Source organism: Typopeltis vanoorti, chromosome 16 (genome assembly GCF_054136105.1).
Source record: "Typopeltis vanoorti isolate ZY-2024b chromosome 16, IOZ_Tvanoo_1.0, whole genome shotgun sequence".
NCBI classification, from domain to species: Eukaryota; Metazoa; Arthropoda; class Arachnida; order Uropygi; family Thelyphonidae; genus Typopeltis; species Typopeltis vanoorti.
Window position 1 is genome coordinate 43,080,147 of NC_143564.1, and position 19,244 is coordinate 43,099,390.

Below are 19,244 nucleotides of genomic sequence, written 5' to 3' on the forward strand. Positions count from 1 at the left end.
TTCCAGAATTAACCTGCCACTTCGCAAAAAACTGTGTATAAATAGCTGAAATATTTTACTTGTTCTCTAGAATCTCCATTCAGAATGCAGCTGAAGTTTTCTATGTTCCTGCCTATTTTCATAGTTTTGGTCTTTTTATTGCTGATTGCCAGGCCAAATTTGTTATTCAATTTAGCTAGAGAATCCTGGAGACCTGCACTAAATGTGTTTAGGAGTACAACATCATCTAAATAAAGCAGTGAGCTATGTTTTACATCTCCAAATTATAATGACAAATGGCCTAATGCTGCTTTCTTTCATAATGTGATCCATACAAATGATGAATAAGAGTGGAGATAATGTGCATTATTGTTTTAACCACTAAATTTCAAATAATCTTCCTGTTTCCTTCAATTCTAAGTGCTGACTTACAACTTAAATACAGACTATGTATTGCTCCATGTAGTATTCTATTCATATCATATAACTGTCTATAGTTTTTTTTTTCTGGATACTTTGTCATATGCCTTTTTCAGATCTACAAAAGTTAAGCACAGATCTTTGTCATATTACCACAATTTCTCAACTATTTTTCTTAAAGTGAAAATCTGATCTTGACAATGTCTATTTGCCTTGAACCCAACTTGTTCTTCTCCAGTTTTCTCTTCCACAATCTTTTTCAACCTCTTTTCAAGTATGTTTGCATAAATTTTACCTAGAACACTTAGTACAGAAATTCCTTGGTAATTCTAACATTCAGTTGTATTCCTTTTTTTATAGATGGGCACTAGGAAAGCTCTACTCCAATTCATTGCAAATTTGACCTTCTAACTAGGCCCTCTGAATTATGCAGTGTAGCCACTGTGAAACTTTTATACCTCCATACTTAAGCATTTCTGTCGAATATCATCTACTCTAGCTGCCTTTCCACATCTCAAGATTTTGACAACTTTTTTTTACCTCAAGTATTGATATGTACTCCTCTTTGCATTCCTCTGCACTTGAAAATTTTCTAGTATGGTTCTGTCACTGCTTGTTTCATTTAACAGTCTTTCAAAGCAATTACTCCAGACATCTAGGATATCCTTATCTTCAGTTTTCATGTCACCTTTATCATCTTTGATTCCTTTTACAGTACTCTTTCCTCCATTTTTAAGCTTCTTCGGCAGCCTCCAGAACATTTTGCTCCTTCCTGATATTTATTTTCCATACTCTTACCAGTCTTTCCATGACTTTTGTTTAGTTACTTTTACACACAGCTTAGTTCTCTCATTTTTCTCTGTATTCTTTTAGGGCATCTGTCGACTTATTTGCTAAAAACTTTTGATATGCTTTCTTCTTTTCCAGGACTGCTTCTTTAATTTCTTGTGTCCACCATGGTGTTCTTATTTTTCTATCCTTGCAGACAACTTCACCACATACTTCCCTAGCTGAATCAATCAATGTCTTCTTCAGAGTTTGCCACTGAGACACCAAGGTTTAGTTCTTGTATTCAGTTTGTTTCATTTTTTCTTCAATAATGTTTATATAGTTGAGTCTACAATTTACTTATAAAAGCTGCTCAACTTTAATAATTTTTAAAACTGTCTTACATACTTGCTCTTTTCAATATGATATGGAGTTTTATCCTGCTTAGTACTGGTAGTTACTTCCAACTTCAAATCCTCTGTACACTCTTGTATCTTGAACGAGCATTAAGATATCACTATCAGCAATGATGTCATCAATGAGGCTTTTATTATTTCTTGTATCTTCCATGTGAACTTGTGCACATCTATGTTGAAGCATGGTGTTAGTGATGACTGCTCCATGTCCTGAGCAGAAATCCAGTAAATACTTACCATTATTATTAGCTGTGTCCTTTTCTCCATTTTCAAAAATGTTCCTACATGCATAGTGGGATTCATTTCCTACCTCTGTGTTCAGCTCTCCAACAAGGATACCAATTTCTCCATTTTCTTTATGTCAGCTGCATGTTCTAATGATTCAAAAATTTAATCCACTTATTGGAAAACACTTCTGTGGGACCATAGGCACAAATACGTTTCATTGTCTATGTCTCCATTTTGAACTTTGTCCACATACCTCTTCTTGAAAGTGCCTTCCAATCATGAAGTTTATGTTCATGTTTGGTGTTGAATGCTATCATTGCTCCTTCCTTTCCTTGATCATTATTGCCTGAAAATAACATCCTATACTTATTATTTGGTAACATCTCATCTGTTTTTGTCTTCTTTGTCCCAGTTATTTCGCTTTGACCATTAAGTGACTCCTTAACTCTGACACAATATTTTTAATATCTGAAATAGTGTAAGTTCTATGGTTAATTTTCTTGAGTTTATGGGATGAAAAACCCAACTTACCAAGAGAAAAAAACCTGCTTGCCCATGCTAGAGATTGATTAACTCAGGAACCATTCGAAGAAAAGCTTAGAAAAAATTCCTCTACTCAGCGACTAGAATTGAACTGATGATGCTCTTTCTTCAGGCGATCTGGTGCTGAGGAGTGCAAACACCACTTTCACTGAGCTACACAGGCTCTGGAAAATTATATTAAAATTAGAGAAATTATGCTCACTTTATTCTGTGTGAGCAGGAGATCTCAATGGCACAACCCCATTAAAAATTAAGATATTATAAGTATCCCTTATTAGCTGTAAATATTGATGATAGTTTAGTGTAGCTGCATGATTGGGAGCTTTGTGGTTATTACTAACGTCTTTTTTTTAATGAATTTTGAAGTTTACATTTGAAGTATAAATGAGATTTGCACACTACACAGTGCAAAGATCAGTGTAATTAACAGCATAGATTTAAGAATGGTTCATTCTTATTGTGTGTGCGCAGCATGTATGCATGGTGGAGTGTGGAGGATATGTATGTGAGACTGATCAGGAGATGAGAGAAGGTATGGGTTTGTAGAAAGTGCAATTTTTTTTGTTAAACTGTGAGTTATCAATGAATGTGAAACAGACAGACAGAATGGAGTCTAGTGTAATTATAGGTACAAAAGATTGTATGAATCATAAAATGAAAGTGATCAGTTACCATCAGTTCTTTCACTGTGGTGAATGAGGAGAAGAAAGCGAAGAGTGAAATGAGTAAATGAAATTGAGTGAGAGTATGGAAGTGAAAGAAAGGAATGACAGAACACAATGGAGCAAGACTGCAGGAAAAACAGAGTGAAATTGCCAGGGTGCAAGGTTTAATGAATTGATCAGAATGAGAAATAAATGAATGCAAATGGATAGAATGAAAGAAAACTGAGAAAAGGAGGTGATGAATAACTTATGAATAGTAATGTGTGAAGATTTCATTATTAAAGGTTGTGAATGAGAGAGACCATATGGTCTATTTCCAGGAGGGAAAATGAGCAATATGACTGATGCTTTGGCTATGAAAAGTAAACAAAAGCAAGAAAGTTAGCAGTTGTGGAAACAAATGATTTAGTTGAACAGCAGGAGTACCTGAGGATGAATACCAAGAGGTTATAGAGGAGAGTAAAGATAATAGGGTGATAAGGAAAGTTGTCAGCTTGTTACCAAGGTGACAATGATGAATTCAGATAGACATTATAAATCATGAATGATATGTTGAAAGTGCTGTGTAAAGTAATTCTGGATGAATTATTTTGATTTCTTTATCATTATATGTTAGGATGCGACATCAACAGTATAATATGCTGATAGACTGGTCTTCAAATTGGATTTTATTATACTATTTCAGTTGGAGAGTATTGTGCCATGTATTTTTTTTTCTAATGGTTCAATGGCTAGTATATACAGTTGCCCAAAGAGAAGACATCCTTGCTTAATCCTAGAGAGTATAGTAATGTCCTGGTAAGTCACGTGTTTATTTTTAAGCAGAAAGGTGCTTCCACATATAGTAGAACTGTTTGAACAATCAGAGACCACATTCAAATGCTCTCAGGACTTCTATTCTCTAAAAGGCTTTTCCCTAATCAAAGCTGAGTGCTAAGTCTTCATTTTGCCTGTTACAATGTGGATGAACTCTCTAATTAAATGTATGTTGTTATGTATTGATCTTCTGTACTGAATTAGTTTTGATAGCAGTCAATAACATTAAGCAATATAGGCTTCAATTAGTTTGCAATTATACTATCTGATCAAAAGTATCCAGATGCTTACTTGAAACTGTAATCAGACTTTCCCTGTAACACACTTTCCAGTAGTGGACATTAATACAGGGGTAGGTCCACCCTTTACTTCTATGACAGCTCTAATTCTGCCAGGGAGACCTTCTACCAGGTGTCGTAATTCTCTGGAGAAGTGGCAGCCCATTCTTCCTGAAGAGCTGTAGTCAGAGCAGTTCGTGATGGGTCGTTGGGATCTGGAATGAAGTCTGCATTCATCCCAAAGGTGTTCTTTGGGATTCAGGTCAGGGCTCTGGGCCAGCCAGTGCATTTCTGGAATGTTACTGTCAACAAACTATTCCCTCACAGACTTTGCTTTATGGCAAGTAGCATTGTCATGCTGATACAGACAAGAATCATCACTGAATTAATCTTCTACCGTAGACAGTATGCAACAGGTCAAAATGTCCTTGTACTCTTTGGCATTTAGATTTCCATGTAGTGTTACGAGAGGGCCAAGTCTATTCCATGAAAAACACCCCCCACACTGTAATGCCACCTTCTTCAAATTTCACTGTTGGCACTACACACACACACACTTGCAGGAATTGTTCTCTAGGCATTTGCCACACCCAGACCCTCCCATCAGAGGGTCTGGATGCCACATGGTAAAGCGTGATTCATCACTCCAAATCACACATTTCCAGTTGACCACTGTCCAGTGGCATTGCTCTTTACATCCCTGCAGGCAGCGCTTAGTGTTCACAAGAGAAATGTTTGGTTTTTGGGCAGCTGCTGGACCATGGAATCTCATTCCTCTTAACTCTCGATGCACAGTCATGGTGCTGGCTGGACAGTTAGTAGCACTGTGGAACTCCCAGGTGATTGTTTCATTCGATGTCTGGCGATTTCCATGAACCACCTTCTTCAACAATCAATGGTCCCTGTTTGTCATTAAACGCAGCCTGCCCGACCATGGTTTTGCCTTCACATTTCCACTTCATAATCATGTCACCAACTGTTGACTTGGGCAACTTGAGGAGGGTTGAAATGTCTCTGAGATTTCTTACTAATGTGGCAACTAATAACTAGTCCACATTCAAAGTCACTCGGCTCCCTTGACCTACCCATTCTGTTCGTACTTCTTATCACTGAACAGCACACAGCTCAGTGTCTCCTTTTATACTAGTAAGCGAGTGAGGTTGTAGTGACATCTAGACGTCAGTTTATGAATTACAGAGGGGTGGCCAGATACTTTTGATCAAATAGTGTACTTTGGAATTGATTATGCAGTCAGTGTTAATTAGTGAGATTGGATTCCAGTTTTGAAGGTCTGGGTGGTCTTTCTTCTTTGGTGTCTGGCATACTACTGAAATCATGATAGATTATGGAAGCCTTTCAGAGTGATGGCTTTTTCTACTTTGTTCTGATTTGTTTCAAAAATTCTTTTGTTCCTTTCAGTATTTCTCGGATGGCCTTATGAGAGAAGCCTGTAGAGCTATACGTTGTCTTGTAGTATTGCTATTGTAATATTTCAGAAGTAATTTTATTTGGATCTTCTGTGATGCTGCCATCTTGGGATCTAATTGGTGAGATGCAGTTTTCTTCCTGGTGTGCTTTTTTCCTGAGAGAGAGAGAAAAAAAATGCTTTATGGATGTGGAGGGGGACATCTGAGAGGTTGTGTGTGTGTGTGTGTGTGTGCATGCATGTGTGCATGCATGTGTGCTGTGATCTATGCAGGGTATCTTTTGCAAATAATTCTAAGTGTCTTTGGATGGATTGAAGAGCTGAGTGATATGCAGGACTTTCTTCGGGGAGGTGCTGGAGTTACTCAAGTTGTCTGATGGTGATGTTCCTCTGTTAATTTTCCACCATTATAGATCTTTGTAATGGCTTTTAGTTGCGATTTCAGATAGGGCCACCATGTTTTTCATAGTTCTGTTTTTTTTTTGAATGACCTATAACCAACAACCTTCCTTTCCAATTCCGTAATTCTTTACTTTCTCCAACTGAGATTAGTCTAACTCTAAATTAAGTTATCCCATCTATACACTATAACTTTTTATTTTGGCTTTTTTTCCTTCTGTTACTTTCACTCACTCCACTCTCACATTATTTGCTTTGTCATGTCTTGATCAGTTTCTAATTTTTACATTATATTTCTGTTCTTTCATAATCTATCCTTCATGTTCCATGGATCTGGCTCTTCCATATCTTTACTATACATTTTCTTGCTCTCTCTTTTGCTCAATTACAATTGGTCCAAATGTCCAACACCAAACCCTCTCATATATAAGTCATTTCTTTCTCTCTCTCTCTCACCATTCTAAGTTCCCCTTAAATTCATCTTTCATACATTTGCAAACTGCAAACCTTTCTTCTCACCTGGCTTCATCATATCATTTGCCACACCTTCTTAAACTCAGTACTTTCATATCTGATAACTGTATTCTGCACTACCTCTGTTATTCTTCATCTGTTATAATGATTTCTTAAGCCTCTTCATCATCATCCTTTTCCTCAAGGGAGTACAAGATACTATGACATTCCAGTATAATTAAGAGTTCATTATGCGTTTCACAACAATATTTATCTTCCAAATTGCTCTGTTACTAGTCAGGTCTCAACTACAACAGTCCTTTGAAGCATTCTAAAAAGCAGTCTCCCCACCTCTCCTCTCCCTTTCTTCTGAATTCATCCATCTAGATCTTCACCTGTCTTTTCCCTGTCAGTAACACTGCACTACAATTATGTTTCTGTGAGAAAGATGAAATACTTGAATCTTTAAACTAATATTTATATTTTATTCCTCAGAGCTGTGCATTAGTTTGTGCACTAGTCTGAATAATTATTCAGCATTTAAGCCAATGCACTGTTATTGACATAGTTAGTTGCAAAATTGCAAACATTAAAATCTCTAAGGAAGGAAACTTTGCTCTTAGAGGAAATTTAAATTTGGATGGATTCTCCTAATCTCATCAGTCATACTGATTGATGAGATTAGCAGATAGAAACAAATAAATAAATTGGATTGAATAAGATAAAGAATTTACTAGTAATAGTAGATCAGAAAGAGAAGAATCTGTATTGGAAACATTACTGACTTGGGATATCAGAGCTTGGGATATTAGGAGATAGAAACAAATAAATAAATTGGATTGAATAAGATAAAGAATTTACTAGTAATAGTAGATCAGAAAGAGAAGAATCTGTATTGGAAACATTACTGACTTGGGATATCAGAGCAAATTTGTACATAGCCAGATGCATTTTCTTGTAGGCTGAAAAAAAAAAAAGTCATGCATGTGTACTTGAAAAAAAAGAAAAGTGAGTAGAGGGATAGTCAAGAAATCAGTTCCATCGAATTAAGAAAGTGTAGTTTTTGAAGATTGGAGATAAAAATGACATTATTGCAGACATTGGTTCATTTTTTTTTATTTAACTATTTTGGTGGTTTGAAGTATATTAAAATCAAGAGGGAAGTGGAAGATATAGGGATAAGCTGTGTAATAATCATATGGTTCAACTTTACTGAAGCTGTATATATAAACAAAGATTTATCCAAGAAACACTGGCCTATGCTTGTCTTCCATACTGCTACTCCTCTATCTTTCTCTCTCTGTATATTGTTTGATAGCTTCTTGAAACCTTACTGTTATTGTGATGAGCTGTTACACAGCAGCAGCCTGTGTAACAGCTCATCTGAATTAGATTCTGATTATTTGTTCTAAAAAAAAAGGGGATACCCATTAATTATTGGTTACTTATCTTTAAAATTCTCTCCAAATGCAAGTTTGCTTACTGTGACCATCACTGTAATATGTAGTCTTATTACAGTAAAAAGTAGTCTTATCTTTTTGAACACTCCTGAGATCTACAGAAAAAAAAATATCATCTTTAAAAGAGACATACACCAGCCTAGTCTCAATAAGTATAGATGCTCCAAGTTAACCAAGAAGATAACTTGAACTCCAGGAATCCAAGGACAAAGGTTTGAACCCCCTTCTACATTATACAGTGCCTAACATTTGAACACATTAAATGAACACCTAGTGGTACACTTATCAGCCATGAGAAAAAACCCGGATTCTCGCATTCTTTCTAACCACACCCTTACTCAACATCCAGAGATTACTCTGAGTTCTCTCTCTCTCTCCCTCCCCCTCCTTCTCTCCCTTTCCTCTCCATCTGCTATAATCTGACAAATCTCACTCTTATTGGTACTCTTATAAGTTTCCCTAACCAGCTTGTATCCTGCCATATCTCCTCTCTTCCATCTATTCCTCAAACCCTTTGAAGACTGCATTTCCTCAGTCTGCTCTTATATACAAGAGTTCATAGACTAGATTACCTTCCTTAATTACCTTCCTGAATCTTTTCTACTCACTCTCCCCCCCCCCCCCCATTCCATCTCCATGAAACCTAGGTTGATCATACGAGGGTGGCCTGAAAGGTTCTCGGCCTGACAATGAAAAAACGAATTTATAATTTCAAAATTATTTTTATTTTTCAAAATAATCTCTGTTAAGACTAATACATTTATTCCAGCGATGCTCCAGCACCATTATCCCGCCCCTGTAGTGGTTCTTAATAAGATCTGCAAAATACCCCTCTACAGCTGCAATCGCCTCTTGATTCAAAGAAAAATGCTGACCAGTGAGGAAGAGTTTTAGTTTTGGGAAGAGATAGAAGTCAGAGGGAGCCAAATCTGGGGAATAAGGTGGATGTTCCAACAATTCATAGTGCAGATCCCTTAAATTTCCCATTTCCAAAACACTTTTGTGGCAGGTGCATTGTCCTGATGAAAGATGATTTTTTTCTTCTGCAAACTGGGCCTTTTCTCACAAATTTTTTTGTCTAGTCTAGTTAAAAGATCGGAATAATATTCCCCAGTTATTGTTTTACCCTTTTCAAGATAATTAATCAACAAAATGCCTTTAGCATCCCAAAACACCGATGCCATGACCTTTCCTGCTGATGAAACCGACTCTTTGTCTTCTTTGGCACTGAACAACTGGCTTCTGTCCACTGTTTTGACTGTTGTTTGGATTCTGGTGTGTAATGGTGAATCCAAGTCTCATCCATAGTAATAAATTGACACGCAAAATCAGTTTTATTCTTGTTAAAACACTCCAAGCACTGTTCAGAGATTTTCATGCGAGTGCGTTTTTGATCTGCTGTGAGCAAGCGCGCACCCATTTTGCACAAAGCTTCATCTTCATCTGGATCATCTTCAAGGCTGGCACGGAGAAGAGTGCCCATAAAGTTTTATGAACTTTGAATGAATTTCTTTTGGTGTTAAACCTTCTTTTACAAAGAATTTTCTAACTGCACAATACTCAGTTTTATCAATTTCAAGGGATACAGAGAACACTTTTGCTTCAGACAGCTGTATGAAACAAACTACTTGATAGAATGACTTGCAATTTCACATAGATGCTTATGACAGATGTACCAACTTAGAAAAGAAAATCTTGCCGATATTGTTGCCATCTATGGTCGAGGCCAAGAACTTTTCAGACCACCCTCATATATGAGCACATTAGTCCAACTGTGATCTAATTAAAACTTGTAAAGTGGGAAAATTACTGCTTTCTTCTTACAGAACGCTCTCTTTCACCACCATCATCCCCAAATCCATAGTGTCATTAACTACGTTATTATTTTGATAATCCCATACATGAGTTTGTTCAACCAACAGTACATTAACACTGTGGATGGGTGGGAGAATTACTGATGCCGGTTTTAATGCATGCCAACCATAGAGGAAGAGAAAAAAAAAAAGAAACATAATAACATTTGATTTCAAGATCTGTAGAATGTATTCTTTAGGAAATACATAAACAAAGACAACAATTTTTTTGCAAGAAAATAAATTGTGAGTTGGAAGTTGAGCTGTGAAGGGTGCTTTAAAAAGTTGTTGCATGTATTTTAACAGATTTAAAGGATGGGAAAATTATTGATGTCCACTCTGATGTATGGCAGCCATGGAAAAAAATATTTATAGAAACATAAAATCAGCAGAAACTGAATGTCTGTGTGAAAATGAGTGAATTCTTGGGTAATGAGAATTAATCAACTTAATTGTCATCTTCTGTACTGAATCAACTATGTTTATAGGACTATTAGTGGTATCGCCTTAATGTGAGAACAGTATTCATTGTTTGGGCTGATTTATAATTTGTAGAATTAATATCTCTTCAGAAGCAAAGTTATTGGTGTTCAATAATTGGGCTTAGAGTTATTCCAGTAACAGAAATAATACCTTGTCCAGAAATTTGAGTGTTGTCAGAAGTTAGACCGGAAGAATTTCAAAAAATAAAAAGATAAAAGAATAGGACCGAGTTTTGCTAGCAATTAAAATTAACAAGTTTATGAGACTCCCATTTAACAATGGTTTGTAGATCAGAATTCAGAGCTGTAAATGTTGATATTCTGGAAGTTTAGTGATTTGTTTAGTGCAAGGCTTGCCAAATGAGAAAGAGAAATGCAGCTTCCTATCACAATTAAAACTGTGGATTGGGTTTTTAATCAACTGTAGAAGTACATTGATATGTAGAAGGAAAAAGGTGGGCAAAAGACAAGAGGGCCTTTCCCCAGCATTAGTTGTAGGATTCGAGTAGAAAATCCATCGACCATCACTTGTAATGTGGGACCAGATAGAAACCTGGCACCCCAGTTTGCACATATTGGACCATATGATACAATCTTACTTAATAGGTCTGTGCTAAACCTGATCAAATGTCTTAAAAATATCAAACTGCTTGTAATTCCAAACTTTTTCGTGACATTTCTCCAAAGTAAGTGACATGAGGTACAAGATCTCATTTATTAGTTGTGAAGTATTCAGTTGGCATAGAAGATGAATGTTTTATTTTATTCATTACTTCTGACAGAATTCATGCGAGAAAATTCATCGATTTCTTTGATGGCAGATCCATCATGTTTCTGATGAAATAGGTTAATATGGCCTAATTTTCTAAAATGCAAGATGGAAATTAGAATAGGAGAGAATAAAAGCTGAGGTTTCCACGGTGATGCAGATATGTTGTAGATGATCCAGAGAAGATTCATAGAGGTAGTCAGTGGTCCTTGGAATGTGGAGTATGAGAACAGATTGAAAGAATGTAATTAATTATTAATTGTATTGAAGAGCCAAAGGCTTCAATTTGGCAACATGAACATATTTAAGTTAAGGGATATTATCCCATATTGTTTCTTAGCCGAATAAGAAACTCAAAGAGTTTCATGCCAAATATAGAAACTATATAAAGTTTGGCGATTCCAAGCGTAAGCAAATACCTGGATAGTGCAGCAACTGACCCTTGAAGGTAGTGCAAGCTGAGGCAACTCATACAAAGGATGGAGCAAGCTCTGATCACTATTCTTGATATTTACCCATAATGTGAACTTAACTCCTAGGAGCTGTATTATTGTTCAACATTATGAGAGAAGGTCACTACCCAGACCGGTTTTGACCTTTTTTGAGGTCTCATCAGTGACTAGGTAGACCTAGTTAATACCAAGCTTGTAGCGAACAGAACTTACATTCCTTCTATGAGAATTGCCAAGAGGTGTCCTATTAAATTACTAATTATAATGAAGAGCCAAAGGCTTCAATTCGGCAACATGAACATACATATTTGAGTTTCTTATTCGGCTAAGAAACAATATGGGATAATATCCCATAACTTAAATATGAAAGAATGTAAGTTGCAAAGCCTTATGAATAGGAGAAAGAGGTTGGGGGAGATATGATTGAGACATATAAGCTGATCAGGGGTGTTATCAGTTTGACATGGAAGAGATTTTTCATAGAATGGGAGAGGGGGTAGGTAAAACAAGAGATCATTACTGGAGACTGTATAAGGAGGGTGTTAGGAGAAAGTTTTTTTTGCGTGGAGAATGGTTGGTGATTGAAATTCATTGCCTGAGTATGTTGTGAATGTAGATACATTGAAATCAGCTCATCCAACTATGCATGCAATAGCAGGTACACACTATTGCATGCATAGTTGGATGAGCATTGCATGCAATAGTGTGTACCTGCCACAGTGAGTCTCTGACTACGTGGAGGTCAGATGTTAATAATAATAATAATTTTTCTTTATCTCCCCTCCCCCCATCTCTGCATCATTTGCACATTATCCCCAGCATCATTAATATATAAGTTAAATAACAATGGCCCAAGTACAGACAGAACACTGTGGTGAACCATAGGTCACCCTCCTTCTCCTTGAATCAGCACCTCCATACATCACTTTGATATACCTATAGGTCGGCAACTTGCCTATCCATAGCACAGCCTTGTTTTGCATATCAATTCCTTTGAATTTATATAATAATCTTCCATCCATTAAGTGCTAAAGCAAATAAATCTTATGTACCATATCCATTCTCCCTATCCAGTTCTTATGGTTTTATTATTATTATTTTATGTTGAGCCCATACATGAGAGGTTAGTTAATCAACCAACCTCTCTTATATGGAATACAATATACAGGCTTTTAAATCAAAGAGGTTGATTAATTTTAAAGCCTGTATATTGTATTCCTTGGGAAACATGTAAGGGGGAACTGTTCCACAATACAGCAGGAGCAGAAGGAAAAGAAACCTGTTCTGTTGGTTTTGAGTTGGACTGTGAAGAGTTGTTGTGTTGCAATCACAAGTATTCCAACAGCCTCAGTACTGAGTAGGGGAATTATTGATGCTATTTCATGTGAACATTTGCCATGGAAATATTTATAGAACACACATATTGCCAAAACCAAATTCCTGTGCAAAAGTGAGTGCAGTGAGTTTGTAAGAGATGGGTTATTAATTCATCAAATTCCCATCCTCTGTATTGAATCAAGCATTTTGAGGGAGCTCATAGGGATCTTATCCCACAGATTTGTGACCTTGTACAAGGTTAACAGCTGTTCAGAGGCAAAGTTACATCTTGATTGAAAGAGACATCCTAGTATTTTTGGAAGCTGAGGAGGCAATGCTTGTGATGTGTGTATGCCATGAGAGCTTGGTATCAGGGTGAGTCCAAGAAAAGAAATCTCGTCTTGTAGAAATTCGAGTGTTGTCAAGGGTAATACTTGAAAAAATGGTTCTTTCTGTTGGAAATTAAGCAGAATTTGGTTTTGCTAGCATTGAAATTGACAAGGTTATCTGAACTCCATTGGATGATGGCTTGGAGATCAGAATTGAGGGTAGTGGTGACTGATGTGCTGTAGGTTGAGGTGATTTGTATACAGTAAGTATACAAATATAGTGGTTATATTTGTATACTTACTGTATACAAATATAACCACTTATATTTGTGTGTTGCCACAAATATAAATGGCAACACACAAATATAAGTGTGTTGCCACTTATATTTGTTCTAATGAAACAGATCTGCCCACAGAACTCAAATATCTGAGCCATACTTTCTTGGCTAACGGCTATAATTCCTACAAAATAGATAAAATACTACATAGCCCCATTACTTCTTCCTCCTCTAATACACAGGAACACAACAATACCATTTCTATTTCCTATGTCAGAGATATCTCTGAAGCTCAGAAAAGATAGCTGAAGTACTAATGAACTTTGCCAGCTTGGTTGGCCGAGCAGTTAGGAGCATATCCACTCTCCAGCCAAAAGGCTGCATGCTTGAATCCTGCCATGGGCATGGATATTTGTGATTGTCTGTGAAAATACTAGTGGTGGTGGTAGTGGGCAGTAGATGGCATTGGTGTAGATCAGGGGTCTCCAAACTATGGCCCACGGGCCAGATGCGGCCCTCAATATGATTTTATCTGGCATGCCAATTGGACTAATTTTTCAATAAGAATCCGCAAAAAAAAACATGGGGTGTTGATAGATTTCAAATGCATTAATTAAAATTGTGTTCAAAATATATTCCCGAATAGCAAAAAAAAGTAACCGTAAAACCGTTACGGTCTTTCTGACTGTAAAAGGTCAGTTAAAATGGACTAACAAAAAAAAATTTGAATTTTACAAAATTTTACAAGCAAACTTCTTCAAATTTGCTTGTAAATTTTCTCTATTTTTGGGACAACATATCTTTGTGAACAAACCTTTTCACAAATGAAATATATCAAGTCAAAATACAGGGCAAATTTATCTGATGAACATTTGAAATCTACTTGTAATTAGCACTTCAAAATTTGAACCTGAGTTTAATAAGATTTTAAAAACACAAACACAGTTACATCATTCACATTAATGGTTTTATTATAATTTGTGATAAAAATATGAGAAATTGCTGATAGTGTTCGTTGTCATTAATACACGATAATTTAATCTCACATACTCTGTAATCAGTTTTTATCTGATTTCAATAAAACTCATATATCTAGTTCGAGTTTTTTTTTACTACAGCCCGCTGAACAGTGCTGAAGTACCCAATGTGACCCTTACAGCAAAAAAGTTTGGAGACCACTGGTGTAGATGATGAAGGTATTTGCGGTTCATTGTAGTTGGTGGATTGAGTGGTGGAGATGGAGAGTTCTAGAGTAGGTGCCCTCCCTTGATGAGTCTTTGGACTCCCTGGAGAGTGTCACATAATAATAATAAAGTACTGATGAAACATGGCCTTCGCACCACATTCAAACCTTACGTTAAATTAGCAACTTTCATTCGTTCACCTAAGGATAAACTTCACCCTCCAGCACACCCTGGAGTGTATGAAGGTCCTTGTGACTGTGACTTGGTCTACTGTGGGCAGACAGGAAGATCTATTAACATCTGCCTGGAAGAACATAAAAAATACATTCGCTACCATTATTATAGCAAGTCAGGACTGGCAGACCACGCTTTGGACACCCCTTCACACAGGATTAGATGGAAGAAAACTAATATGCTATTTAGAAGTCGTTACAGATCTGAAAGATCATATTTTGAGTCAGCCATAGCTATGAAGAATTCTCCGAACCTGAACAAATATGGTTGCATTAATTTGCCTGAACTATGGGAGACTGTTATCTTAAAAGCAACTCCCATATAGCTATTTTTTTTTTTTTTTTTTTACAACATTAGAGGGCACCAAACTAAGACTAGATCTTTTGTTCAGCACAATTGTATTGTTTCACTTACTGTCACATATACATGCTGTGTTGTGCTCTAATGATGCCAATTTGAAATTCAGTGAAATATAAGCAAGTTAATAAAACATCTTTTTATAAAATAGTTCGTTTATTGTTGTTAATACCATTAAAAATAAGTCACGAATAACCGTTGACACTTAAGTTTATCTGTTAGAGAGCCTGAGAATATATAGTGATCATAGCAGATTATACAGATAAGAATTATCATCCTAGCAGAATATTAATTGGGTTTCTATGAAGAAGAATTACTTTGAAAATTGAACGAATCCATGGATACAGAATGTGTGTATTCATTTGGAAAGGTTGTAAGGGTGGAGGGAATCAGGAATTACAAAATACAGGAGGCAATCATTTTAGACTTCATAATGAAAATTGTGAGACCGACCCAGTGGATTATTGCAATGAAGTAAGATACAGACATGGGCATAAAAAGAGATTATATTGTATAAGGTCTTCATCAGCCACATTTGCTGTATATGGTTTGCTTTTGAGGAAATAAAGATATCTTGGAAAAGTTGAGAATAAAAATATTAGGATAATGTCAGATACGACAAGAGATTGTAGCAATGTCATTTCCAGAACCTGTTGATTATACAACTAGAAGAAGGTGTGATATAATTGAGATATTGTTTTAAGCATAGTTTTTTTAGCAGAAATGCTTTGTTTTTATGAATAGCAAATATTTTCAATAGGAAAGAAGAGCAGCAAAATTGTTTATTTTCTCCATGTAATAAAAATATGATGCATAAATCCTGTGTTTAATATGATATTTAGTTATCATGGTTATATAAAAATATGTAGACCTAATGTTATTTTTTTTTGTTTCTTTGGAAGGTGAATTGCTAGTAATAGTAGAATATTGCCATTATGGTAATATAAGACATTATTTGCTGAGACACAGAAAACATTTTGTGAACCAGCTTGATCCTGTTACTGGCAAGTTGAATCCTTCACTTTGCACACTTCCTCAGCTTTATAGCAACAGAAACATTACAGGTGGAAGTGTTGATGAATACCACAGTACATCACCAACTGCTATTGAAAATCCAACATATAGGTAAGTAATTTATTCCATTTTTATTTATACTGATACTTGTCACTTTAGGATTTTTATTGAAATGAAGTTTTAATTACTTAAAATCAATATAAAATTTGAAACTTTGTATTATATTACTACTGTTTATAGGTTTACATTTTGAATTGCATAATTTTAGATTTAATTAAATTTAATTTAAAAATTTAATTTTTAAATTAAATATATAACAGTATGGTAAAAATAAAAAAGTACTGAACTTCAACATCCCCTTCAGTACACCTGCTATGAGATAATGCCGTTTTGGCTGCATGCACATTAATAAAAGAACATGTGTAGAGTCCACGGCATTACGTTTAGTTGTAGCAATGGTGTTGATGTTGGAAGAAAAGATGTTTGTTTATTGTTTAGCATTATATTTGTTCATAAAGAGTGGGTAGAGCAAATGGTCCGAGCTTAGGAATTACGAAATATAGGTCACTATTCAAGGTCACTGTTATACCACCATCTTCAATGAAGTAGGTGGTATAACTGTGACCTTGAATAGTGAATGCTATATCAAGAATGTGTTGGTTACGTCCACCCAGGATTTGCATTGGACGTGTTGCAAAAAACATTCCATTTTGTGTACAGGTAACAGGACAGAGCAACCTATCACACGTCATATGGTTCTAGAGTCTATCCTAACACTTCCCTGGGAGGCTCATTTCAAGGTTAAGAGAATTCCAGTACCCTTCACGTTCTCCTGATCTCATATCACATGATGTCTTCATTTGGGGTATGTTGAACGAATGAGTATTCCACCATGATGCACCTTCAAACCTTGATGAAGTAAGGGATAAAATTACACAATATGTCCAGAAGATGTCTAATCCTTGTTCTCCAGGATGATAGAGAACCTTTACATGTGGTACAAAACCTGTCTTGAAAACAAGGTGCCCATTGCGAGCATATAATGCTTTATTTGACCTTTGTTCGTTTATTGATTTATTCACCCATTGTTGAGGCTTTATTCAATCAAGATTCCAATGATAGTTGTGAATGTACATATCATCATGGGGAAAATATTTCTTTGTTAATAAACCTGTTTATTCCATAACAGATATCATTGTAGTTATTCGGTACTGTTTTTCTTTTGCACCATACTGTGTATGTCTGTGTATGCGCACACACGCTATGAGATATGGTTTTAGAGTGCATATTAATTAGTAATACTGTATCATTTCTGTTAGATTTACTATTATTACTATTATTATTACAGGCGACTCCAGGGAGTCCTTAGACTCATCGAGGGAGGCCCTAAACATCATGTCCACACAACTATATGACATTCTCACAGTATCTATCATACCTTGCCTTGAACTCACTCACCGTCATAGCACCCACAACAGACTCTGGCAGCTTACTCCACTCATTTACCACTCTGAAAGTAAAGAACCCAGCTCTAACACCCCTGCTAACCACACTTGTCCAGCTTCCATAAGTGTCCCCTAGTTCTCCCACCACCAGTCCTGGTCTCAAAAATATCCTCTATATTAATCCTATAGAAACCCTTTAGCAATTTGAATGTCTCAATCATATCTCCCCTTTTCCGCCTATCAACTAAAATCTTCAACCTGTTCTCATATGGTTCATTCCATAGACTTGCTATCATCTTAGTCACTCGCCTCTAGATCCTCTCCACCTCCTCCCCATCAAGAAGGAACCTAGGTGACCAAATCTGGGTACAGTAGTCGAGATGAGGTTTTATCGAGTCTCGGTACAGAGGTACAATAACTTGCTTGACTCTGCTCGTCAAGGTATATTTCAACAACCAAGTGAGTTGATGAGCTGATTTAGCTACTTTTGCAATGTGCCCCCCTAAACTTAATCTCCCTACAGTTCCACCAATGTGGTATACTGCTGCTAATCTTTTCACCCCAAAATGCATAACCTTATATTTTGTCACATTAAATTGACAACCATTCTCCTTAGCCCAGAACTCCAATCTATGCAAGTTGTCCTGCAAGATTTTGACATCTTCTGCATTCACTATTGCCCTACCTAACTTTGCATCATCAGCGAACAAACGAACTGTTCCTCTTAGATCTTTCCCTATATCGTTAATGAACAAATTAAATAGCAGTTGTCCAAGAACAGAACCCTGCCGCACACCACTAGTCACAGGCCGTCTTTTGGACTCTACTCCTGAATAAACTACTCTTTGATATCTCTCCATCAACCACCCACCTATCCATCTCACTAACCCTATATCCATTCCCATATGTTGTAGTTTACGGATTAGAATTCCATGTGGTATCCTGTCAAATGCCTTGGCAAGGTCCAGTAGAATCACTGTAAATCCTTTACACTTATCCAGTTCAGCCGTCACTGTGTTATAAAACTTGTGCAAGTTACTGAGGCATGATCTACTCTTCACAAAGCCATGCTGTCCCCCATACAGTATCTCATTTTCATCAATCCACTCCTGTATTTTTCCCTTGACTACTTTTTCCAAGACCTTGACAACGACTCCTGATATGCTGATTGGTCGGTAATTTGCAACCGTAGTCTTCGATCCTCCTTTATGCAGTGGAACTATTTTCCCCTCTTTCCACACCTTCAGGACTAAACCAGACCCAAGACTCAGATTAAACAATATGGTCAAGGGCACTGATAATTCTTTAGCCACTTCATGCAAGACCCGTGCCGGTATATCATCCAATCCCACAGATGTATTCACATTAAGGTTCTGTAATAGACTATTCACCTCCACTTCATTCATCATAGTTCCCGTATAAACTAATGGTTCCTTAATTTTTTCAATGTCACCACCTGGATGATATACTTTTGCAAAAGTGCTAGCTCAGTAACTCCACTATATTGACTGATTCAGTGACTTCCTTACCATCGGCATTCCTTAAAATCATTTTGCCGTGTACAGTTTTTTTTTTGCTTGCAGCATATTGAAAGAACTGTTTGGGATTCTCTTTAGTTTGCATTGCTAGTTTCCTTTCATAATCTGGTTTTGCTTTTTTTTTACCACACTTGTTACCCT

The 19,244-nt window shown here is 36.4% G+C and overlaps 1 protein-coding gene across 2 annotated transcripts in view; it reads left to right on the forward strand.

Annotated features, from left to right (window-relative positions):
- LOC150097975 (vascular endothelial growth factor receptor 1-like) overlaps window positions 1–19,244 on the forward strand; it is a 354,137-nt gene that overhangs the window by 252,472 nt on the left and 82,421 nt on the right. For both annotated transcript variants that reach the window (XR_016549608.1, XM_090406574.1), the window contains exon 16: window positions 16,009–16,231. Coding sequence is in view for 1 of the 2 variants with exons in the window: in XM_090406574.1 (XP_090262700.1) it covers window positions 16,009–16,231 (223 nt within the window). In the remaining variant the exon portion in view is untranslated. The remainder of the gene's footprint in view (window positions 1–16,008; window positions 16,232–19,244) is intronic.